This window comes from Cricetulus griseus, unplaced genomic scaffold (assembly GCF_003668045.3).
Source record: "Cricetulus griseus strain 17A/GY unplaced genomic scaffold, alternate assembly CriGri-PICRH-1.0 unplaced_scaffold_1, whole genome shotgun sequence".
Classification (NCBI taxonomy): Eukaryota; Metazoa; Chordata; class Mammalia; order Rodentia; family Cricetidae; genus Cricetulus; species Cricetulus griseus.
The window spans coordinates 542,944-568,890 of record NW_023276808.1 but is presented as its reverse complement, the minus strand read 5'-3'; the positions used below and the strand labels follow the sequence as shown (position 1 = coordinate 568,890).

At 45.0% G+C, this 25,947-nt stretch overlaps 2 protein-coding genes across 2 annotated transcripts in view; one reads left to right on the top strand and one right to left on the bottom strand.

The window, feature by feature from the left end:
* Positions 1–25,947, bottom strand: part of LOC113837940 (ephrin-B2-like) — a 423,845-nt gene that overhangs the window by 385,867 nt on the left and 12,031 nt on the right. The gene's annotated exons all lie outside the window — the stretch shown is intronic.
* LOC118239749 (ephrin-B2-like) overlaps positions 15,694–25,947 on the top strand; it is a 222,944-nt gene continuing 212,690 nt past the window's right edge. Inside the window, exons 1-3 of the mRNA XM_035453530.1 lie at positions 15,694–15,824; positions 23,382–23,665; positions 23,863–23,973. Of these exons, the coding sequence (XP_035309421.1) occupies positions 15,694–15,824; positions 23,382–23,665; positions 23,863–23,894 (447 nt within the window). The 3' untranslated portion in view covers positions 23,895–23,973. The remainder of the gene's footprint in view (positions 15,825–23,381; positions 23,666–23,862; positions 23,974–25,947) is intronic.

Below are 25,947 nucleotides of genomic sequence, written 5' to 3'. Positions count from 1 at the left end.
CACTTCCCGCTTCCTTGCTGGAGGAAATAACCTGGCCCCTCCATCTCACAGTTAGTGTATCTGGAGCACAGCTTGGGGCCTGGTACTGATGAATTCTCAGTAAATGTTTGATGACTGGGCTCCAGAGAACTTAGGCTAAGATGAAATGTTTGCACATTCCCTATGTTCCTCCAACTTCACTGAACAGAGAGCTACTTTTCCTTTAGAAACAGCTTTGCCCTAATTTACTAGTTATTTTTGAAGGTTTCATTTAACAGGAAAGAAAAGAGAAAACAAAGTTAAGCCATTATCAGAAGTCACTCCAGCTTAGCACGCACCTATTGATATGGTAATTCACTATTCAGTAAAACTTCACTACCCCCCAGAACTGGAAAGACCGCTTCTTCCCAGACTCCAGAAGCAAATTAGAGAGATTTTGAGTTTCCTCCAGCCCTTTTCATTTACCCCCAAAACAGCTTTTAAATATTTTAATCACTGACTTTCAAATGGCAAGGCTTGTTTCTCTCAGAATCACTTTCAGGCTACTTTCTGACGAGGGTGCACTATATGAAGTGAGTGTGTTGGGGTTGAGGGGGTACCTAGGAGCCACCATTCTGTATCTTCACCCAAAAACAGCTATCCCAAATGCCTGGAACTAGGGTATGTGGGGTGGGCAACAACCTGAAGATGCTTGATGTTTAAGGCAAGGAGCAGGGCGCAAACATCCAAGTAACTCCATGGAGCAGATGGATAATCCAATGCCTGCCCCATGGGACTGCATTGTCATATTCTGCTGCTCCAGGGCCTCATCCAGAAGGAATGCTGACCAAGTACCAAGGATAGCACCATGTGGCTGGTAACTGTTGTTAAACATGCAGAAGCCAGGGTACAGGCTGATGCTTGCATGAATGTTCCCAAAGTCTCACCTTTAAATCCTAACTCCTTACAGTATTAGGTGTCCCCTCTGGAGGGGGTCGGGTCACAGGAACAAAGCTTCTGAACTCTCCATGGGAGAGTTTACCTTCTCCCTTCTTAGGGGGCAGCAGGGAACAGGCTCCAAAGTCACAAAGAAAGCCTGTCTCAAGGAAAAATAAAATAATAAATAAATAAATAAATAAATGAAAATTGAAAACAGCAAGTGTGTATCACAGACTAAGAATTCTCTGCACTGCATCACACAATTGAATTTGTACTTGGAAGGAAAATATTTGAAAGAGTGACTGCTGATTCCATGTTGCAACCCCAGAAGCAAGTCTACTTGGAAGGTAGCTTCATTGGGAATACTGGTAACCCATTACCACCCCCTCACTACTTTGCTGGGCCCTTTATCCTTCCAGAGGATGTTTCTAAATCACATCACAGAGACACGCCCCACAAGAATGGAGGGTCAAGAAACATAGTGAAGAACTCACCACTGCACAGTTAGTAAACACATGCAGGGATTTCTTGCATAGCTCTTTAATCACTTCAACCTCATTCCTGATGGAAAGCTGGAGGCCAAGGCAATTCAGCTTCTCCTTTTGTCAATTTCCTGCCATAAATGTGCACCAGTCTGTGTGTGAAAAGCTGCAGGAGGCCCCAAGCTTGCTGGACATTTATAATTCTCTATTCCCTGTTAACAAGTAAATACTTGATCTGAGTTGGCCATTAGCAATCATTGGTTGGATGTGACGAGACTGTAAATTAGAGAGACTGTCCCTACTCTTTTATGAATCTCCAAAACTGAAATGGATATTTTGATATAGATTCAGAATTAAGATAGAAAGGAAGGCACAAAGTGGCAGGTGCTTGGGCATGAGAAGTGGTATGCAACTATAATATCTACAGATAATTCTCACAGTGGTGTGAAAAAAACAGATCACAAAAGCAACACATCTACAGCCCAAAACTATGATCCAGCATGAGAACTAGGAAGGAAGTCAACAAAATGGGTCTAAAGAGAGTATTTAAGGTTTAATGATGACATTTATCATCTGTATTCAGAAACAGAAGGGTCCAGAACACTCACACTCCTATTAAACAGATACCAGACCGCATAGGTAAGTCACATCCAATACCCACTGCATGAAGAAAGCCCCCTATCCTGAAGAAATAGTCAGATTTTCCTAAAATGCCAAAGATAACACAAAAGAATATGTTTCCTTTCTGGTGGCTTAAACCAATGGTGATTCTACTCTGCACATAACCCAGCATGGAGTCCCTGGCTCACAGTGTTTAATGACTAAAACACAAAGCATGGAGGACCAGCACTAAAGTCCAGTTCCCTCACACACATCACAGGGGACAGAGGTTAGTATCGATCAACAACAACAAGAGTTTTTGCTGTTGCCTTTAAAAGCCTCTGATCACCTGCCTGCTCTGTCCACAGAAACTTTTCTCAGGAAAAGTGAACAAGGGAGGAAAACACCAGGCAGTAAACACTAAAAGGCTCTTTGGCATTACCCGCCCAGAAAGAGATCTTTCTGATCTCACAGATCAGAAGCTTTCCAAAGACTTCCAGCCATCCTCAGGCCCAGCAGCAATCACACTAACAGCCACACAGGGAGGCCTGCTCCTCGGAAATGCAAGTCCTTAGCAGCTCTCTCTGCATAGATGTTCACAGCTCAGAAAACTATACTATTAAAGATCAAAATAGTGAGTAAACATAAGTCAACACTACCTAACACATAACAAACAGAAGACATGCTTCTCCACATGCTAGGCACACATAATATTGCCTCCCCCTCTCCCCCAGACAAGTCAATGTTTCTAATGCTCCCTGCTGCACACCCAAGTATAGTGGTCACACTGAATACAAAACATACTTATGTCGCTCTGTGGCTCTGTGGATTTTCAGGGGAATTTTTTTTGTCTACACTTAAATATAAATATTATATCCAGACCGGAGGAGGAGGGGCTGCCTCTCAAAGAGGCTGTGAATTAAAGTGCAAAGTGGAGAGAGGCAGCCAGGCTGGGGAAGGGGGGAGGGGCGCGCCCATCGCTAACATTGCTAAGGGAAGGGTGACTTCTGTAGGAACCTCAGCCTCCACCGGCGCTGCAGTCAGAGTGGCAACAGCAGAGCTCAGGTTACGGCTGGGCTCGTTGTGGCACGACCATGTGCCTGTAGATACCATTTAGCTGCAAAGATGTCACGCCAAGGAAGCAAATATAACACTTACATTAAAACACAAAACAAAACAAAAATCTATCCCAGACTACATTAAAGATGGCCGCAGTAACTTTATAACAAGGGCCTTCTGGCAACAGGCAAAAATATCTATTTTGGGTCATTTACAAGAGAAGATTTTTTGCCCTTTCGTAGAGGAACATGTTTGGTCCATTGTGTTGGTGAATTTGAAATTTACCACTTTCAAGACAATAGCAGCCGTTATTTGCTTATGAGCTAATTTCTAAATCAATGCGTTCATCTCTACTCTGAAGCCACTCACCATACCCTCAACTCCAATTAGGCCATTGATTTTGCTTCTAATCTCAAAGGTCTGCCTCCAAGACAGGAGCCAGCCAATGTCTCCAAACACTTTCAGGGCTGAGTCCAGAACTCCACACAGAAATTTCTGGCCATAGTTGGAAGATGAGGTAATTGAAGCACCCACGTGAGGTTCCCAAGTCCCTGGTCGCAAATCCCAAAGGATAGCTGGCATTTTCTAAACCAGAGCGCACCCTGGGAGCCCAGACCTAAAAGTTAGTCAAAACCCTGACTTTCTCAGCTCCTTTCACTTTGCTAAGTCGAAGTCTGATCAAGGGATTAGGGACACTAAAATACAAAGGCTGCAGAGTTGACTGGGCAAGACTCTGAGCTTTCCCAAAACGCGTTGTTAAAATAGAGCCAGCTCTCCAGACCTCTCGGAGGCTGGGACACTGGTTCCAACGCTAAGAGAGAATCTAGCTTGCAGAGAGCAGGCTTCCCGATTTCCCCCACAGCCAGTGAGCTCCCCTGGGCACGTCTGTCTGTGGAGCAGACTCCTATTCACGCTGCCTCCAGGACACTGCAGGCCCACTGTCCCTCCAGAAAGGGACATTCCACTGCCCCAGACCCCCCAATGTCTGTCGCCTTCCCTAGGGGCCCTAGCTCCGGTGCTTCTCAAGAGCACAATGTCACTGCCGGCTCCAGAGCCCGCCTGTCGATATGCGTCTGCAGCCCCTTTAGTGGTGACATCCCCCGTTCTCCAAAAAGACGGGAGGGCTGGGTAGAGCCATCAGACACCTTTCCCGAGGTGCCCCCCTAGTCGCCAGGTTATCGGGCACCCAGGAGCACTTGAGTTTGGAGCCCCGGGAAGTCCAGCTGGTCCCCACGTAAGGAAACGTGGCGGGTTAGGGGTGGGGGACAGGCGCCTCGGGGTCTATAAACAGGCTCTGAGGCATCCTCCCGCCTGGAAAACATGGCGCCACCCCTCCCCCCCCCCATAGGCCCGAGCTGGGTGAGCAAAAGGATCGTGGACGCCACTTACCTGGAGTTGGAGGAATTCCAGTAGATAGGCTCTAAAACTGTCCAGATGGAGATCACAGTTCTGCAGAAAAACATCAAAAGTCCACAAAAGCACTTCCACACGGACTCCCTACTGGTCCGGGGCATGGCCATGGCCATGGCCAAGCTGCTCCCAGTTCTGCACACTCCAGGACAAGTGTGGAGCCTATGCCCGTGGCTGATGCTTTCCAGCCTTTGATCAACAGCCTCCTGGCCTGATTATAGAACCAAGGGTTCAAGGCGGCCTGAACCAGAGTCAGAATGAACTCGCCCAACAGCAGCTCCAAGCTTTGCATACCACCTGCAGTGCCCGCCTGCCTGGCGCCAATCCCGACTCGGCTCCCCATTTCTGGCGCTCTCTCCCCATATAGCTCCCCTTCTCCACTTCCTGCCACCCCCAAAAACAGAGCCTCCAAAGCTCCACTGCAGACATCTGGGTGGAATTTCCTTCGCTAAGTTTCAGAGCGCTCTAATACATAGAAAATCCTTTAGAAAGAATTTTGGGGAAGCCTGCTCCTCCGATATGCAAGCCCTTAACAACTCTCTCTGCATCGGTAGCCACAGCTAAGAAAACTAGTGAGTAAACATCAGTCACCACTCCCTCACTAACACATAACAAACAGAAGACACTCCTCTCCAGATGCTAGACACACATAATACTGCTTGCCCACTCTCCCCCAGACAAGTCAATGCTTCTAATCCTCCCTGGTGCACACACAAGTATAGTGGTCACAATGAACACAAAAACATACTTATGTACCTATGTGGCTCTGAGGGGTTTCATGGAGATTTCTTTAATCTACACTTAAATATAAATATTAAATCCAGACCGGAGGAGGAGGGGCTGCCTCTCAAAGAGGCTGTGAATTAAAATGCAAAGTGGAGAGAGGCAGCCAGGCTGGGGATCGGGGAGGGGCGGGCCCATCAGGAACATTCAGAAGGGAAGGGTGACTTCGGTAGGCACCCCGAGCTGGCATCACCCTCAGCCACCACGGGGACCCCAGTCTGAGTGGCAACAGCAGCGCTCAGGTCCCAGCCAGGCTCCTTGGAGCAAAACTAGGTGCTTGTAGATCCACTTTGTCTGCAAAGATGACATGCCAAGGAAGCAAATATAGCACTTACATTAAAACACAAAACAAAACATAAATCTATAACAGACTACATCAAATATGGCCGCAGTAACTTTATAACAAGGGCCTTCTCTCAACAGGCAAAAATATCTTTTTTGGGTCATTTATAAGTGAAGTGTTTTTGCCCTTTCGAATCGGAACGCGTTTGGTCAATTATGTTGGAGAATTTGAAATTTACACCTTTCAAGACAGTACCAGCAGTTCTTTGCTTATGGGGTAATTTCTAAATCAATGCGTTCATCTCTACTCTGAAGCCACTCAGCATATCCTCAACTCAAATTTGGCCATTCATTTTGCTTCTAATCTCAAAGGTCTACCTCCAAGACAGGAGCCAGCCAGTGTGTCCACACACTTTCAGGGCTGAGACCAGAACTCCCCACAGCACTTTCTAGCCATAATTGGAAGATGAAGTAATTGCAGCACTCAGGTGAGGTTCCCAAGTCCCTGTCTGCAAATCCCAAAGGATGGCTGGCATTTTCTAAACCAGAGCGCACCCTGGGAGCCCAGACCTAAACAATTGTCTCAGGCCTGACTTTCTCCCCTCTGTTCACTTTGCTAAGAGCAAGTCTGATCAAGGGACTAGTGACACCCAAATACGAAGGCTGTGAGCTTTCCCAAAACGCGTTCTTAAAATGGAGCCAGCTTTCCGGACCTCGCGGAGTCTGGGCTACCGGTTCTGAAAGGAAAGGTGAGGCCGGCTTGCAGAGGGCGGCCTGCCCGAGTTCCCCCACAGCCAGCAAACTCCCCCATGCAGGTCCTCGTTGTGGAGCAGACTCCTATTCACGCTGTCTCCCGGACACTGCAGCCCTCCTGTCCCCTTCCCAAAGGGATATTCCACTGCCCCAGACCCACAATGTCTGTCGCCATCCCTCGGGCCCCTACCTCTGGAGCTTCTCAAGAGGGCAACAACTCTGTCGGCTCCAGAACCCGCCCGTCGATGCGCGTCTGTAGCCCCTTTAGTGGTGACGTCCTCAGTGCTCCAAAAAGACGGGAGGGCACTGTACAGCCATCAGACACCTTTCCCAATGTGCCACCCAAGTCGCCAGGTTATCCGGCACCCTGGAGCTCTTGAGTTTGGAGCCCCAGGAAATCCAGCTGGTCCCCACGTAAAGAAACGTGGGGGGTTGAGGGGAACGGGCGCCTCAGGATTTAGAAGCAGACTCAGAGGCACCCCCCCCCCGCGTGCCTGGACCACACGGCGGACCCCCTGTGAGCAAAAGGGATCCTGGACGCCACTTACCTGGAGTTGGAGGAATTCCAGTAGATAGGTTCTTAAACTGTCTGACTGGAGATCGCAGTTCTGCAGAAAACCATCAAAAATCCCCAACAGTACTTCCACACGGAGTCCTTCCTGAACCTGGACATGGACATGGCCAAGCCGCTCCCTGTTCTGCGCACTTAGTGAGTCCGTAGCCTACCCCTTGGGGGATGCCTTCCAGCCTCTGATCGAGGGCTTCCTGGCCTAATTCTGGCACCAAGTGATCAGGCCCGCAGGAACCAAGTTAGGATGGATTCGCAGGGCAGCGCCAATCTTCACAGACCACCCGCAGTGCCCGCCTGCCTGGCGAGAATCCCGACCCCGCTCCCCATTTCCTGTCCTCTCTCCCTGCAGCTCCCCTTCTCCACTTCCTGCCACCCCCCAAGAACACAGCCTCCAAAGCTCCACTGCCTATGGCTGGGTGGACTTTCCTTTGCTAACGTGCCAAATGCTCTAATACATAGAGAAGCACTGGAGTTTGCTTTAGAAGAATTTGGGGGTTGGAACACAGGATTCTGTCCAGATCTGTTGCTGTTTCACAAATCACTTACTCTAGTAACCGCAACCTCACTGTACACCACACAAGAGGGAGAGCATCCCAATCATGCCAAGCAAATGGCAACTAGCTAAGAAACCTACGGTGCTGTGCATTAGCCAATGCAACCAAAAATAGGGTGACAGTGTCCTTCACCAGGACAAGTCACTTCTAAAACCATCAACACACATCACAGATGGCAAAGAATGGAGACCAGTTAAATGGAATTCCAACAAATGGAAAGATAAGCCTTCTACTGGCAGTACTTTCAGGTCCTTTCCAGTTAGTAAACCTAGTATCAAGTATTCACTTGACTTCCTGGAGCGGTGGTAACTCCCATCTTCAGCAGTCTCATGGCCAGTTATGCCAAGTGCACAAATGGCTCTGGGTAGAAAACAACAGAATTGCAGACAACTGAATCCCAGAAGCTCAAGCTAATTGCAGCATGGAAAATGTTCATTGGTGGCCACACAGACATATACACACAGCATATACTATTACAGTTGAGTGACCAAGACATTACTCAGAACAGCACAGGCTCATTTGCTACATCCTAAGGGAAACTATAGCCCTTGCCTAGGAAACTTCATTTGAAGCATTGAAGAGTCCTCACACCAAGATAATTTAAAGGTTTTGTTTATAAGTAGAGAATTATGGGAACTACACACTATTAATGGTAAAAACTACAAATTTTAAATATTATAATAAAAATAAACAGCCAATAGTTAATTCTATAACACATCAAAAATTTAAAATAACTCAAGAAAACAAACCTGGGAATTAAAGGGAAAATCTGAATTGCTAATAAATTGTGAAAAAATCTCTTAACCTTTATAATGTGTACACAAAAGTGGTGGAACAAGAGAAGAAAACAAATCTCTATATTGTTATAGCACAGTAAAAGGTGGGTACATATTATTAACAATGATATGCTTTTTTCTGTAGCCTGGTAGACAACAGTTAACAGTTACTAAGCACAGGCATGATTGAATATCTAGGAGTCTCTAACAGTAGACATTGAGATGTGTTATTTAGCCAATGTGATTTCTTTTCATATGTAGCAGAAGAAACTTAATGATGGAATAAAAGGCACAAAAGGGCTGATGTCAAGTATTTGAACCCCAGGCTACTCTTCCAAAACAGTGTTTGTAACACAAGCAGAGCAAAAGCAACTTTAATGGACACTTCCAAAACCTTGAATATATAACCGAAAACAATGAATGTGAATTGAAAAATTACATCAGAAGAATACAGTATAGGAAGGAAATAGTTTGAGCTAACTTATGTTATGGGATTAAGTATTATAATCTATTCAGGTAAATGAAGTGACTATGTATTTAGAGTGACAGGGTACCCTGTTTACTAAAACCTTACTATACCTCATGCCTACTTAAAATTCCATCGTTCTTCATTATTATACTGAAGAATTGAAACTAAAGCAACAGCATTTTCCATAGCATGCAAACACAAAAAATCTACCATTTAAACATCTAAAGCAACATTTTCAATGCTAAACAATGATACGATTATTTCCAGGGACAGGGGCCTTCACTATGCCATGCCTAAGCACCACCAATATCATTTTATGGCATTTTATTGATTGGTAAATACTAATATGCTTCAACAAATAAAAAGATGAGGCAGATTCTGCTGTATAAAATCCTGGTTATCGCTAAGTTTCCACATGCAAAAATACCCAAACAAATCCCCAAACCAAAAACTGAGTGATATTAAATATGTTTATCCCACAAATAAATATGCAAAGTTAAAGATTATTTTACCTCTATTGAACATACAAAGTCAAGTTCTATCTGATGGTCCACCCACTCTGAAAGTGACTTAATTGTCCATAAATTTTTAAAACATATTTTCTAGTGTTTATTAAGTATAATTTATGGCAATAATACTTATTTTCTATAACAGAGGCACAGGTTTAGGATTTTTCAAAGATAATACTTGATGTTTTAACTCTTTTCAGCATAAAGTAGTGTCTGTAAAAATATCCAGTAGTACTAATTCACGTTTATTTAATGTACATAGAAACCCTGTGAAAAATATAAATCAGAGGAAATCTAGTATAGTTCTAAGGCTTCTAAAGTAAACCACCCTTTAGACTTACCAGAACTTAAAAAATTGCTTAAACATATGAATTTAAGACTTTCCTTTACTCAGCAAAATCATTTATTTATAGTGGGGAATGCTGGTTTGATTTTGTCAATGAGAGAAACAAGAGTCTGAGAGAGACCATACTGCACTGTGGGTACTTCTGTAGCAGGTGGCCAACTGTTATCCTTACCTGTTATCAGGAACACCAAGAGATACAGTTTTACAAGGACACTGCTGTAACAACACCACAAATATCCAGCAAAACCCTGGGAATTTTGCAATGCAATTACCAAATTTTCTTTTTTTATAAATATATACAAAAACCAAAAAGTCAGCAAAACCTGCATTATGACGTAGTAAACAGAGTATAACCCCGAAGTCAGTGGCCAGTGAACTCCTTACCAGACCAAGCTATTCACCAAGTGACCTGAACTTCAGCAGGCCATCAACCATTACAGAATCCCAACAGTTGAAAGATACAACACTTCTAGAAGACAGCTATCTGATAAGGATCTGACGTAATGGACAACAAGTGGGAAAAATAAAGGGATTGCAGATCGTAGCCCCTATTAGAGCAAGCTAACTTCCCAGACATTCCAAAGTAAAACAAACAAACAAACAAAAACAAAAAAAACAACCCACTTCAACATGAGGCTACAATACTAAGTTGTTTCATGTTTCTTTGTAAAAAGTTCAGAGTCTGCCATTCAGTCCTTGGTTTTTAATGAGAAGGACAGGTTTGGCCCGGACTTCCCCTTGCCCAGGATAACTTTTTGTTCTTTTTGTGGGCGTTGGTGTTCTTGTTCTAGTTTCATCCTTTCCTCCTGAATCTTTCTTTGTTCTTCAACAACTCTCAATTGTTCTTCTACCTGAAAGTTAACATAAGAATGAGATCAGTTATTCCCTTCTCTCAGTATCTTTTGGCTACCAGGTGACAATCCACAACATAAATGAACATACAGATACCAGGAGAGGATAAAAGTAATTGAGTAAAGAATTTAATTATTTCTATGTATTTCCTTTATCTTAAGTTTATGAATAATGGACTTTGTGGACGTCATGCCTTGAGCATAGACTTGATTTTGTCTTTATATTATCAAGATTAACAGTATCGAAAGAAAAGGCACAGATTAATCCCAATGTATGTATCTACCCAATTACTATATTTATAATTAGATAGACATATACAAGAATTGTAGCTAAAAATTCCCACTGTGCCTCCATATTAAACACATAATAGTAACCAAGAATTTAACCAGGTGGAAGTGGCGCATATATTTAATCCCAGCAGTCAAGAGACAGAGAAAGTTGGATCTCTGAGTTCAAGGCCAGTTGGGTCTACAGAGCAAGTTGCAAGATAGCCAGGGCTACATAGATAAACCCTGTCTCAGAAAATTAACATGGGATTTCTCTAAGACCTAATTTCATGGAGTGAAAAATTTAGCAAATGTTTGAACGAATGGATTATAAATTGCTATCTAATTTCACATCATCTACTGTGTGAACTCCTCAGTCACCTTTAAAGCATTCAATCTCAAGCAACTGACTAACTTTCTCTCAATAGGAGATGTCCCTTGTTAACCATGAAAAGTAAAGCTATTCAATTTGCAACTCCTTCATCAGGGCCTTCCCCTCACCTTCCAAAGACCACTCTTGCCTCCTCAATTCTTTGCCCTTCTCCTATAGGACATTAGAATCAATTAGCTGAGGATTCTGGATCTTAGAGTGGGAACAGCATTCAGAGAGTAGACGACAGGGACAATGCATGACAGCTTACACAGCAAAGCATCCCCCACCATCAACCTTAACAGTATTATTAGTAGGAAAGGCTGTTTTAACCCCTGAATGTCTCCATCTGTCATCACCACATTCTCGCATTTTTGCTGAATTTGACCTAAAACACGTACTTTGTGCCTAGACCTGCCTTCCCATTCAATGTTACATTCGAAAACACTGCTTCTGACTCCCTATGTACGTAAAACTGTTTTAAGATGGTAATCAACAATAAATGCTGCAGTTTCTCATTCTTTGAATACAACTTCTGTCTCGTCATGTCTCCAGTGAGCTCTTCCCCTATATTCTTATATAAAACAACTGACATGCTCCATTCACCAATACTTCTCTGGTCTCTGGTTTTTAAAGTAAAATGCCAAGGACTTTGGCAAAAGGTGAGAAGAGTAATGGACTGCCATTCTATCTCATGTCTTTCAATCCTTTTTGATATACTCAGACATGATTTGGGTTTCGTATTCCATAACACTAATAGTCCATTACCTTTCTCTCCTTTTGCGAAAGTCCTTGGCATTTTAATTTAAAAACCAAAAGAGACCAAAATGGTGATGATCAACTGAGTGCATCAGTTGTTTTATATGAGAATATGGGGAAGAACTTGCTGGAGACCTGAGGAGATAGAAGTTGTATTCAAGAATGGGAAACTGCTGGATTTATTGTTGATTACCATCTTAAAAGAGTTTTAAGTAAATAGGGAGTAATTATCAGTGTCATTCAATGTAACTTTGAATGGGAAGGCAGGTCTAAGCACAGAGTCTATGTTTTAGGTGAAGTCAGCAAAAATGGAAAACCTGGTGATGACTGATGGAGACACTCATGGGTTAAAACAGCTTTTCTTACTAATAACAATGTTAAGGTTGATGGTGGGTGATGCTTTGTTGAGCAAGCTGTCGTGCATTGTCCCTGTCGTCTACTCTCTGGATGCTGTTCCCACTCTAAGATCAAGAATCATCAGCTCATTGATTCGAATGTCCTTCAGGAAAAGGGCAAAGAATTGAGGAGGTGAGAGTGGTCTTTGGAAGGTGGGGGGAAGGCCCTGATGAAGGAGTTGCAAATTGAATAGCTTTATTGTCATGGTTAACATGGGACATCTCCTGTAGAGAGAAAGTTAGTCCGTTGCTTGAGAATGAAGGCTTCAAAGGCGCCTCATGAGTTAACACTGTAGCTGATGGGAAATTAGACAGTATTTTATAATCCATTGGGTCAAAACTTTTGCTACTTTTTTCACTTTAAGAAATTAGGTCTTAGAAAAATTCCTTGTTAATTCTCTGAGACAGGGTTTCTCTATGTAGCCCTGGCTATCTTGGAACTTCCTCTGTAGATCACACTGGCCTTGAACTCAGAGATACACCTGCCTCTCTTTCCTGAGTGCTGGGATTAAAGATATGTGCCACCACCACCTGGTTAAATGCTTGGTTATTATTGTGTGAATAATGTGGAGGCACAGTGGGAATTTTTAGCTACAATTTTTGTAAATGTCTATTTAATTGTAAATACAGTAATTGGTACCTACTTACTCTGGGACTATGTGCCTTTTCTTTAGATAACTCTTAATCATGATAATATAAAGACAGAATCAACTGTATTCTCAAGGCATGAAATCCACAAAATCAATTATTCTAAACTTGAGATAAAGAAAACACATAGGAATAATTAAATCCTTCCATCAATTATTTTGTTCTTCTCCTGGTCTCTGTGTGTTTATGTAATTTGTAGATTGTCCCCTGGTAGCAAATGATACTGAGAGAAGGGAATAACGGATCTCATTCTTATGTTAACTTTCAGGTCGAAGAACAATTAAGAATTGTTGAAGAACAAAGAAAGATTCATGAGGAAAGGATGAAACTAGAACAAGAATTACAACACCAACAAAAGGAAGTGCAAATTATTAACCAGGACAAGGGGAAGTCCCGGCAAACCCTGTCCTTCTCATTAAAAACCCAGGATTGAATGGCAGACTCTGAACTTTATACAAAGAAAAATGGAAAAACTTCATATTTTAGCTTCATATTGAGGTCGTGTTTTATTTTTTATTTTTTTGCTTGTTTGTTTTAATTTGGAAAGTTAGCTTGTTCTCATATGGGCTATGCTCTGTAGTCCCTTTATTTTTCCCACTTTTTCTCCATTACGTCAGATCCTTATCAGATCATTGCTGTCTTCTAGAAGTGTTGTATTTTTTCACCTGTTGGGATTCTGTACATGTTGATGGGCTGCTGACGAGCAGGTCACTTGGTGAATAGCTTGGTCTGGTAAGGTGTTCACTGACCACTGACTTTGGGATTATACTCTGTTTACTACGTCATAATGCTGGTTTTGCTGACTTTTTGTTTTTTATGCATTTATAAAAAGAGAAAAAGTTGGTAATTGCATTGTAAAATATCCAGGGTTTAGCTGGACTGTCTGGTGTTGATACAGCCATATCCTTGTGATACTGTGGCTCTTGGTGTTCCTGGTAACAGGTAAGGATAACAGTTGGTGACCTGCTACAGAAGTACCCACATTGTAGTATGGTGTTTGTTAGACTTTTCTTTCTTCCTTTGACAAAATAAAACAAGCATTCCCTACTGTAAATAAATGATTTTGCTCAATAAAGTCTTAAGTTCATATGTTAAAGCAATTTTTTGGAGTTCTGGTAAGCCTAAATAGTTATTTACTTTAGAAGACTTGGAACTGTGCTAGATTTCCTCTGGTTTATAGTTTTCACAGTGTTTGTATGTACATTAAATTAGTAATTAGTTTTTAATTAGTAATTTAATTAGTAATTAAATTTAATTACATTAAATTGTAAATTAGTACTACTGGATATTTTTGCAGACACTACTTTATGCTGATCAGAGATAAAAACATCAAGTATTATCTTTGAAAAATCCTAAACCTGTTCCTCTATTATAGAAAATAAGTATTGTTGCCAAAATTACCCTTAATAATCACTAGAAAATATATTTTTCAAATTTATGAACTATTAAGTCACTTTCAGAGAGGGGGGAACATCAGATAGAAATTGGCTTTGTATGTTCAATAGGGACAAAATGATCTTTATCCTTCCATGTTCATTTGTGGGATAAACACATTTAAAATGACTCAGTTTTTTGTTAAGAGATTTTTTCTCACTTTATTAGCAATTCAGATGTTCCCTTTAATTCCCAGGTTTGTTTTCTTGAGTTATTTTAATTTTTTTGGTGCATTATAGAATTAACTGTTGATTGTTTATTTTTATTATAGTATTTAAAATGTGTGGTTATTGCCATTAATATTGTAGAGTTTGCAGATTTCTTGATTATATAAATGAAACCTTTAAATTAGCTTGGTATGAGGAGTCTTCAAAGCTTAAAATGAAGGTTGCTAGGTAAGGACTATAGTTTCACTTAGGATGTAGCAAATGAGCCTGTTGCTGTTCTGAATCATGAGTTGGTTGCTTAACTGTACTAGTATCGCTGTGTGTATGAGTCTGTGTGCATGTACACACACATGTCCTGTCCTGCCAGTGTCTGGGTGCCCAACAATGAACATTTTCCATGCTGCTATTAGCTTGAGCTTCTGGGATTCAGTTGTTTGCAATTCTGTCGTTTTCTACCCAGAGCCATTTGTGCACTTGGCCTAACTGGCCATGAGACTGCTAAAGATGGGAGTTACCACCGCTCCAGGAAGTCATGTGAATACTTGATACTAGGTTTACTAACTGGAAAGGACCTGAAAGAACTGCTGAAGGGCAAACACAGGGAGATGGATATAGCTGTTCCCTGGCAGGAGAAGGCTTATCTTTCCATTTGTTGGAATTCCATTTAACTGGTCTTGATTCTTTGCTATCTGTGATGTGTATTGATGGTTTTAGAAGTGACTTGTCCTGGTGAAGGACACTGTCACCCTATTTTTGGTTGCATTGGCTAATGCACAGCACCATACGTTTTTTAGCTAGTTGCCATTTTCTTGGCATGATTGGGATGCTCTCCCTCTTGTGTGGTGTACAGTGAGGTTGCGGTTACTAGAGTAAGTGATTTGTGAAACAGCAACAGATCTGGACAGAATCCAGTGTTCCATCCCCCAAATTCTTTCTAAAGCAAACCCCAGTGCTTTTCTATGTATTAGAGCGTTCTGCAGGTTAGCAAAGGAAAGTCCACCCAGATATAGGCAGTGGAGCTTTGGAGGCGGTGTTCTTGGGGGTGGCGGGAAGTGGAGAAGGGGAGCTGCAGGGAGAAAGGACAGGAAATGGGGAGCGGGGTTGCAATTGGCACCAGGCAGGCGGGCACTGCGGGTGGGCTGCGAAGATTGGCGCTGCCCCACGAGACCATCCTAACTTGGTTCCTGCCGGCCTGAGCAGTTGGTGCCAGAATTAGGCCAGGAAGCCCTCGATCAGAGGGTGGAAGGCATCCCCCACCGGCATAGGCTCCAGACTCGTCACAAAGTGCGCAGAAAAGGGAGCGGCTTGGCCATGTCCATGTCACGGTTAAGGAGGGACTCCGCGTGGAAGTACTGTTGGGGATTTTTGATGGTTTTCTGTAGAACTGCGATCTCCAGTCCCACAGTTTTAGAGCCTATCTACTGGAATTCCTCCAACTCCAGGTAAGTGGCGTCCACGATCCCTTTTGCTCACAGGGGGTCTGCCGTGTGGTCCATGCGGGAGGATGCCTTGGAGTCAGTTTCTAAACCATGAGACACCCGTCCCCCACCCTTATCCCACCACGTTTCTTTTCGTGGGGACCAGCTGGACTTCCTGGGGCTCTAAACTCAAGAGCTCCGGGGTGACCGATACCCTGGTGACTCATGTGGCATCTCGGGAAAGGTGTCTGATGGCTCTCCACGGTCCTCCTGTCTTTTTGGAGAACAGAGCACATCGCCACTAAAGGGGCAGCAGACAAGCATCAATGGCCGGGCTCTGGAGTCGGCAGAGATGTTGTGCTCTTGAGAATCACTGGAGCTAGGGCCAGAGGGAAGGCGACAGACATTGGGGGTCTGGGGTATTGGAATGTCCCTTTGGGGAGGGGACAGTGGGCCCGCAGTGTCCTGGAGGCGGAGTGAATAGAAGTCTGCTCCACAGCTAGGACGTGTCGGGGGAGCTCGCTTGCTCTGGGGGAACTCGGGCTGCCCGCCCTCCTCAAGCTGTCCTCTCCCTTCGACGCAAAACCAATGACCCAGCTTCTGCGAGTTTTGGGATAGCTGGCTCCATTTTAACAATGCGTTTTGGGAAGCTCAGAGTCTTGCCCAGCAACTCTGCAGCCTTGGTATTTGGGTGTCGCTAGTCCCTTGATCAGACTTGCTCTTAGCAAAGCGCATGGAGGGGAGAAAGTCAGGCCTGAGACAATTGTTTAGGTCTGGGCTCCCAGGGTGTGCTCGGGTTTAGAAAATGCCAGCCATCCTGTTCTTAGCCCTGGGAGAGTGTGGAGACGCTGGCTTGAAGGTAGGCCTTTGAGATTAGAAGCAAAATCAATGGCCTAATTGGAGTTGAGGTGGCTTCAGAGTAGAGATGAACGCATTGATTTAGAAATTACCCCATAAGCAAAGAACTGCTGGTACTGTCTTGAGAGTGGTCAATTTCAAAATGACAAACATAATTAACCAAACACGTTCCCCTTCGAAAGGGCAAAAATTCTTCAGTTGTAAATGACCCGAAATAGACATTTTCCTGTTGCCAGAAGGCCCTTGTTTTAAAGTCGTTGTGCTTCCTTGGCGTGTCATCTTTACAGCCAAACAGGATCTACAGGCACCTGGTGGTGCTCCAAGGAGCCTGGCTGGGACCTGAGCAGTGCTGTTACCACTCAGACTGAGGTCCCCCATGGTGGGTGAGGGTGATGCTAGCTCGGGGTAGCCAAAGAAGTCACCCTTCGCATCTGAATGTTAACAATGGGCCCGCCCCTCCCCCCATTCCCCTGCCTGGCTGCCTCTCTGCACTTGGCACTTTAATTCACAGCCACTTTGAGAGGCAGCCCCTCCTCCTCCGGTCTGGATTTAATATTTATATTTAAGTGTAGATTAAAGAAATTCCCATGAAACCACTCAGAGCCACAGAGCGACATAAGTATGTTTTTGTGTTCGTTGTGACCACTATACTTGGGTGTGCAGCAGGGAGGATTAGAAGCATTGACTTGTCTGGGGGAGAGGGGGCACGCAGTATTATGCATGTCTAGCATCTGGAGAGGAGTGTCTTCTGTTTGTTATGTGTTAGTGAGGGAGTGGTGACTAATGTTTACTCACTAGTTTTCTGAGCTGTGGCCACGGAAGAAGAGAGAGTTGCTAAGGGCTTGCATATCGGAGGAGCAGGGCTCCCCAAAATTCTTTCTAAAGGGTTTTCTATGTATTAGAGCTCTGCAACTTAGCGAAGGAAATTCCACCCAGATGTCTGCAGTGTAGCTTTGGAGGCTGTGTTCTTGGGGGTAGCAGGAAATGGAGAAGGGTAGCTACATGGAGAGAGCACCAGAAATGGGGAGCTGAGTCGGGATTGGAGCCAGGCAGGCGGGCACTGCAGGTGGGATGCAAAGCTTGGAGCTGCTTGGTGAGTGCATCCTGACTACCATTCAGTCCGCTGGAATCCTTGGTGCTATAATTAGGCCAGGAGGCTCTGGATTAGAGGCTGGAAGGCATCTGCCACAGGCATAGGCTCCGCACTTGTCCCAGAGTGCGCCTAACTGGGAGCAGCTTGGCCATGGCCATGGCCATGTCCTGGTCCAGGAGGGACTCCGTGTGGAAGACCTGTTGTGGACTTTTGATGGATTTCTGCAGAACTGTGATCTCCAGCCCGACAGTTTTAGAGCCTATTTACTGGAATTCCTCGAAATCCAGGTAAGTGGCGTCCACGATCACTTTTGCTCACCCAGGGTCCACCATGTTTTCCAGGCCAGAGGATGCCTCAGAGCCTGTTTCTAGACCCCGAGGCACCTGTCCCCTACCCCTAACCCGCCACGTTTCTTTATGTGGGGACCAGCTGGACTTCTTGGGGCTCCAAACTCAAGTGCTCCTGGGTGCCCAATAACCTGGCGACTCGGGTTGTACCTCAGGAAGGTGTCTGATGGCTCTACTCGGCCTCCCGTCTTTTTGTAGATCGGGGGATGTCGCCACTTAAGGGGCTGCAGACGCACATCGATGGGTGGGCTCTGGAGCCAGCAGAGATGTTGCGCTCTTGAGAAGCACCAGAGCTAGGGCCCCTAGGGAAGGGAGCAGACATTGAGGGTCTGGGGCAGTGGATTGTCTCTTTGGGGAGGGGACAGTGGGCCCGCAGTGTCCTGGAGGCGGCGCGAATAGGAGTCTGCTCCACAGCCAGGATGTGCGCGGGGGAGCTGGTCGGCTGTGGGGGAACTCCAGAAGCCTGCCTTCTGCAAGCTGGCCTCTCCCTTCGCATTGGAACAGGTGGCCCAGACCCCGAGAGGTCCGGAGAGCTGGCTCCATTTTAACAAGGCATTTTGGGAAAGCTCAGAGCCTTGCCCAGTCATCTCTGCAACCTTTGTATTTGGGTGTCGCTAATCCTTTGATTAGACTTGCTCTTAGCAAAGTGAAAGGAGGGGAGAATGTCAGGCCTGAGAGTAACTTTAGGTCTGTGTTACTTTAGTAACGTTAATGCTCTCTGGTTTAGTGAATGCCAGCCATCCTTTGGGATTTGCGACCAGGGACTTGGGAACCTCACGTGGGTGCTGCAATTACCTCATCTTCTAACTATGGCCAGAAAGTACTGTGGGGAGTTCTGGTCTCAGCCCTGAAAGTGTGTGGAGACACTGGCCGGCTCCTGGCTTGGAGGCAGACCTTTGAGATTAGAAGCAAAATCAATGGCCTAATTGGAGTTGAGGGTTTGGTGAGTGGCTTCAGAGTAGAGATGAACGCATTGATTTAGAAATTACCCCATAAGCAAAGAACTGCTGGTACTGTCTTGAAAGTGGTAAATTTCAAATTCACCAACATAATTGACCAAACAGGTTCCCTTTCGAAAGGGCAAAAACTCTTCACTTGTAAATGACCCAAAATAGATATTTTTGCCTGTTACCAGAGGCCCTTTTTATTAAAGTTACTGCGGCCTTCTTTGATGTAGTCTGGTATAGATTTTTGTTTTGCTTTGTGTTTTAATGTAAGTGTTATGTTTGCTTCCTTGGCGTGTCATCTTTGCAGCTAAACGGGATCTACAGTCACCTGGTGGTGTCCCAAGAAGCCTGGCTGTGACCTGAGCGCTGCTGTTGCCACTCAGACTGCACCCCCCCTGGTGGCTGAGTGTTTACAGAAGTCACCCTTCCTTTCTGAATGTTACCGATGGGAGCGCCCCTCCCCCCTTCCCCAGTCTGGTTGCCTCTCTCCACTTTGCATTTTAATTCACAGCCTCTTTGAGAGGCAGCCCCTCCCCCTCCGGTCTGGATTTAATATTTATATTTAAGTGTAGATTAAAGAAATTCCCATGAAACCACTCAGAGCCAAAGAGAGACTAAGTATTTTTTGTGTTCATTGTGACCACTATACTTGGGTGTGCAGCAGGGAGGATTAGAAGCATTGACTTGTCTGGGGGAGAGAGGACAAGCAGTATTATGGGTGTCTAGCATCTGGAGAGGAGTGTCTTATGTTTGTTATGTGTTAGTGAGGGAGTGGTGACTTAAGTTTACTCACTAGTTTTCTGAGCTGTGGCCACGGAAGAAGAGAGAGTTGCTAAGGGCTTGCATATCGGAGGAGCAGGGCTCCCCAGAATTCTTTCTAAAGGATTTTCTATGTATTAGAGCGCTCTGCAACTTAGCGAAGGAAATTCCACCCAGATGTCTGCAGTGGAGCTTTGGAGGTTCTGTTTTTGGGGTTGGCGGGAAGTGGAGACGGGGAGCTACATGGAGAGAGCACCAGAAATGGGGAGCTGAGTCGGGATTGGCGCCAGGCAGGCGGGCACTGCGGGTGATATGCAAAGCTTGGAGCTGCTGGTGGGCCAGTCCAACCTGACTTTGGTTCAGGCGGCCGGAACCCTTCCGGCCCGCAGTTTCCTGTTGGCGGCGTGAATAGGAGTCTGCTCCACAGCCAGGAGGCTCTGGATCAGAGGCTGGAAGGCATCAGCCACCGGCATAGGCTCCGCACTTGTCCCGGAGTGCTCAGAACTGGGAGCAGCTTGGCCATGTCCATGGCCATGACCTTGTCCAGGAGGGACTCCGTGTGGAAGTGCTTTTGTGGACTTTTGATGCTTTTCTGCAGAACTGTGATCTCCAGCCCGACAGTTTTAGAGCCTATCTACTGGAATTCCTCCAACTCCAGGTAAGTGGCGTCCACGATCCTTTTGCTCACCCGGCCCGGACCTGTCCCGGGGCGGGGGCGCCATATTTTTCAGGCGGGAGGATGCCTCAGAGCCTGTTTATAGACCCCGAGGCGCCTGTCCCCCACCCCTAACCCGCCACGTTTCCTTACGTGGGGACCAACTTCCTGGGGCTCCAAACTCAAGTGCTCCTGGGTGTCCGATAACCTGGCGACTCGGCTGGCACCTTGAGAAAGGTGTCTGATGGCTCTACCCGGGCCCTCCTGTCTTTTTGGAGAACGGAGGAATTCGCCACTAAAGGGGCTGCACACGCACATCAATGGGCGGGCTCTGAAGCCGGCAGGGATGTTGTGCTATTGGGAAGCACTTGAGCTAGGACCCCTAGGGAAAGCGACAGACATTGGGGGGTCTGGGGCAGTGGAATGTCCCTTTGGGGAGGGGACAGTGGGCCCGCAGTGTCCTGGAGGCGGCGTAAATAGGAGTCTGCTCCACAGCCAGGATGTGCACGGGGGAGCTCGCTGGCTGTGTTAACTCGGGCAGCCTGCCCTCTGCAAGCTGGCGTCTCCCTTCGCGTGGGAACTCGTGTCCCAGCCTCAGAGAGGTCCGGACAGCTGGCTCCATTTTAACAAAGCGTTTTGGGAAAGCTCAGAGTCTTGCCCAGTCAACTCTACAGCCTTTGTATTTGGCTGTCGCTAATCCCTTGATCAGACTTCGGCTTAGCAAAGTGAAAGGAGGGGAGAAAGTCAGGGCTGAGGCTAACTTTAGGTCTGGGCTCCAAGGGTGCGCTCTGGTTTAGAAAATGCCAGCCATCCTTTGGGATTTGCGACCAGGGTCTTGCGAACCTCACGTGGGTGCTGCAATTACCTCTTCTTCCAACTATGGCCAGAAAGTGCTGTGGGGAGTTCTGGTCTCAGCCCTAAAAGTGTATGGAGACGCTGGGTTGCTCCTGGCAACTTGTTGCCAGTAGGCCCTTTTTTGTGTTTTAATGTAAGTGTTATGTTTGCTTCCTTGGCGTGTCATCTTTGCAGCTAAACGGCATCTATAGGCACCTGGTGGTGCTCCAAGAATCCTGGCTGTGACCTGAGCGCTGCTGTTGCCACCCAGACTAGGGCCCCCGTGGTGGCTGAGGATGATGCTAGCTCGGGTGCTTACAGAAGTCACCCTTGCTTTCTCAATGTTAGCGATGGGCTGCCCCTCCCCCCTTCCCCAGCCTGGCTGCCTCTCCACACTTTGCACTTTAATTTACAGCCTCTTTGAGAGGCAGCCCTGCCTCCTCCGGTCTGGATTTAATATTTATATTTAACTGTAGATTAAAGAAATTCCCAAGAACCCCCTCAGAGCCATAGAGCGACATAAGTATGTCTTTGGGTTCGTTGTGACCACTATACTTTTGTGTGCAGCAGGAAGGATTAGAAGCATTGCCTTGTCTAGGGGAGAGCGATAAGCAGTATTATGTGTGTCTAGCATCTGGAGAGGAGTGACTTCTGTTTGTTATGTGTTAGTGAGGGAGTGGTGACTGATGTTTACTCACTATTTTGGTCTTTAAGAGTATATTAGAGCGCTCTGCAACTTAGCGAAGGTAATTCCACCCAGATGTCTGCAGTGGAGCTTTGGAGGCTCTGTTTTAGCAGAGGGGTTGGCAGGAAGTGGAGAAGGGGTGCTGCATGGAGAGAGGATCAGAAATGGGGAGCAGGGTCCGGATTGACGCCAGTCAGGCGGGCATTGTGGGTGGACTGAAAAGCTTGGCGCTGCCCTGCGAGTCCATCCTGACTATGGTTCAGCCAGCGGATCACTTGGTGCCATCATCAGGCCGGGGGGCTCTGGATCAGAGGCTGGAAGGCATCCGACATGGGCATAGGCTCCGCACTCGTCCCAGAGTGCACAGAACTGGGAGCAGCTTGGCCATGGCCATGACCTGGTCCAGGAGGGACTCCATGTAGAAGTTTACCAATACTACCTTCTGTCCCCTTAGTGTGTGTGAGAGGGAACCTGATTTTAGTGCTGATCCTCTATGCTTTCTGCTTTAGTCATTAAACAAAGTGAGCCAGGGACTCCATTCAGGTTAGGTGCAGAGTGAGACCCACCAGTGGTTTAAGCCACCAGAAAGGAAATATCTGCTTTTTGTAGTCTTTTGGCACTTTAGGAAACTCTGTCTATTTCTTCAGGACAGGGGGCTTTCTTCATGCAGTGGGTATTGGATTTTACTTACCTATGGGGTCTGGGAACTGTTATAATAGGAGTGTGAGGGTTCTGGACTCTTCTGCTATTGAATACAGATGATAAAGGTCATCATTAAACTTTAAATACTCTCTTTAGAACCATTTTGTTGACTTTCTTCCTAGTTCTCATGCTGGATCATAGTTTGCGGCTGTAGATGTGTTGCTTCTGTGATCTCTTTTATTTCACACTGCTGTGAGAATTATCTGTAGACATTACAGTTGCATACCTCTTCTCATGCCCAAGCACCTACCACTTTGTGCCTTCCTTTCTATCTTAATTCTGAATCTATAGTAAAATATCCATTTTGTTTGTTGAGATTCATGAAAGAGGAGGGACACTCTGTCTAATTTACAATCTGGTTACATCCCAGCACTTTTTCTTCTTCACGTGACAATGATTGCTAATGGTCCATTCATCTAAAGTATTTGCTTGTTAACAGGGAACAGAGAATGATAAATGAACGGCAATCTTGCTGCTTCCTTCAGCTTTTCACACAGAGACTGGCGCATATTTATAGCACGCAAATGACCAAAGGAGAAGCTGAATCTCCTTTACCTCCAGCTTTCTGTTAGGAACGGGGTTAAAGTTATTGAAGAGCTATGCAAGAAAGGCCTGCATGTGTTTCCTAACTGCAGTGGTGAGTTCTTCACTACGTTTCTTGACCCTCCATTCTTGTGGGGCTTTTCTTTTATGTGTTTCAGATTTCTACCTGGACAAGGCCTGGTTTTATACCCACAGATAGGAGACAAATTGGATATTATTTGCCCAAAAGTTGACTCTAAAACTGTAGGCCAGTATGAATATTATAAACTTTATATGGTTGATAAAGACCAAGCAGACAGATGCACCATTAAGAAGAAAAATACTCCCCTGCTCAACTGTTCCATACCACAACAAGATGTGAAATTCACCATCAAGTTTCAAGAATTCAGCCCTAACATCTGTGGTCTAGAATTTCAGGAGAACAAAGATTACTACATCATATGTAAGTAGAGAACTCTCTCTCTTTATTTTGTATGCACTGGGATAAGCTAACTAGGTTTGTATTGATTTCTGTTTCCTTTAAATTAACATTTTAAATCATTTGTTAAGAAGCTTTGTTCTTTTAGTTTTTTCAAAATAAATTAATTGAAAATTGGTACCCTGTAGTGTCAGTATTAATTAAATATAAATACTCAACAGGGGCTAACCTGCCAGGATTCTTATGGTATTGAAATAAGTAAATTATACGAAGGGACTCAGTATCTCTACTGACAAAACCATCTTTAAGGAACATTTATGAGGTTTTTATAGGTAAATCTGTGTGATGCTTTTTCTCTCCATCCTTCCATCTGTCTTTCCAACCAACCATCCACTCATTCATATAGTGTGCATTCTGTTCCAAGAACTGTGTTTCAAAGTTAGGACTCAATAAAGCAAAATGTAATAGGGGTACACTTCACCATGACACCATCACTCCAGACTGGCAGAGCTCAGAGCTTAGTAGCATGGGGCATACAGACAAAAGCCAGTACTCGTGGTCACATTATGTCCTGATGGAAAAGAGTAAAGTGTAGGAGTGCTGCCTGAATGATACCCCAGCATCTGTCATAATGATGTGGCATTACTTCAGGAGTAGGGGATAGGTGTTCGTTGGGTATATCTGAAGTGCATTTGTGAGCTGTGCCCATTTTGATGGAGATAAAAATTAAAGCAAAATGCCGGGCATTGTTGGCACATGCCTTTATCCCAGCACTCGGGAGGCAGAGGCAGGTGGATCTCTGTGAGTTCAAGGCCAGCCTGGTCTCCAGAGCCAGTGCCAGGATAGGCTCCAAAGCTACACAGAGAAACCCTGTCTCAAAAACCCATAAAAAATTAAAGCAAAATAAAAGAGTTAAAATATTAGCCAGGAGGCATAGATAAAAATTTGGAGGGAGAAAAAACAAGATAATGTTGATGAAAAATAATTTATATAGTTTCTTACTATACACACATTTACCCCTAAAACTCCAACTCTTTGAATGTGCTTGATCCTTGGGAAAATGCTGTGGCCTTCTTGCCTGTCTCACTTTCAAGTCTAGCAACACAGAAAATAGAGCCATTTACACTGCTGAGGGAAAACCCAGACAGTATGGCTTAGAACACTTTATACACCAGCAAATGTCAGGGCCAAAACCCAAGGCAGGGCCAAAAAACATAGATCACTACTGTAATTGTATAGCCATGTTTCCCCAGCCATGTATGCACTGTAAAGAGAACATGCAGAAATGCATGGTGTATGTACAGGAGTAGCAAAGAGAGTGTGCATAGATAATAATAGTGACTATACTGTACAAATATGCAAAGCACACACATGACACTGCAGGGAGTGAGAAACATTGGAGCATACATGCATAGTATTCATACACAGTGAGCATAATGGCAGGAGACAGACACGATGCATCCATACTTTGCAGCTTTAGTTACAAAGCCATTTAGAGAATTCACTAGCCTCAGGATAAACAGCAATATCTGTAGACAGAACAGCTTAGACAGACAGAAAGATATTGGTAGAAGGGTTGTACTCCCTCTCGCCACTCATTGTTAAAGTGGAAAAGGAGCCCAGATGGCCAATGTGGGGCAAGGTGGTTGCCTGGTTATATCCATGTTGTCCCAAAACCCAGACATGGAAAGGGGTGTGCTAACTCTCTGTCCAGCTGGAGTTTTCCCTAGCAGGAAACTTGGCTGAGCGGGTTGATAAAAACACATGCTTGCAGGGACTTACACAGTGATGAGAACGCAGACTCAGAAGACTTGAGTTCTAGTATGCTACTTCAGCACATTCCTGGCTGGAGCAAGGAGCAAGGGGGTGTCAGAAGGCTCCCCTGATAGTGTTTACAGAATTTGGAGGTTTGACAAGTATAGCATCAAGTTCATTGTTCTTTAAGCAGGAGGTCTGGAGTGGAGGAAGCAGGTGTTGGGAGATGATTACCAAGTTTTGAAATTATCATGTTTGCTCTTTTGCACTTTCTAGTTTGCCCCCCCCCAGGAGTTGGTGGTTATTTTGGAAGGTGCTGTCCCTTTTACCTATAGAGTAATACTAAATCATGTGTATATGGGAGGGTGTGTTTAATCGCATTTAGAAGCAGGTAGCCTACATGTCACAATGTTTCCAGGATCCATTTTTCTTTGTTTATTTTTCTACTTCTTTTCAGCTTTCAGCATCCCATACATTCAGAAAACTTGTGACAATGAGTGAATTCTTAGTATTCAAATTGTTTTCAGACATTTCATGTTCATGAAATCTCT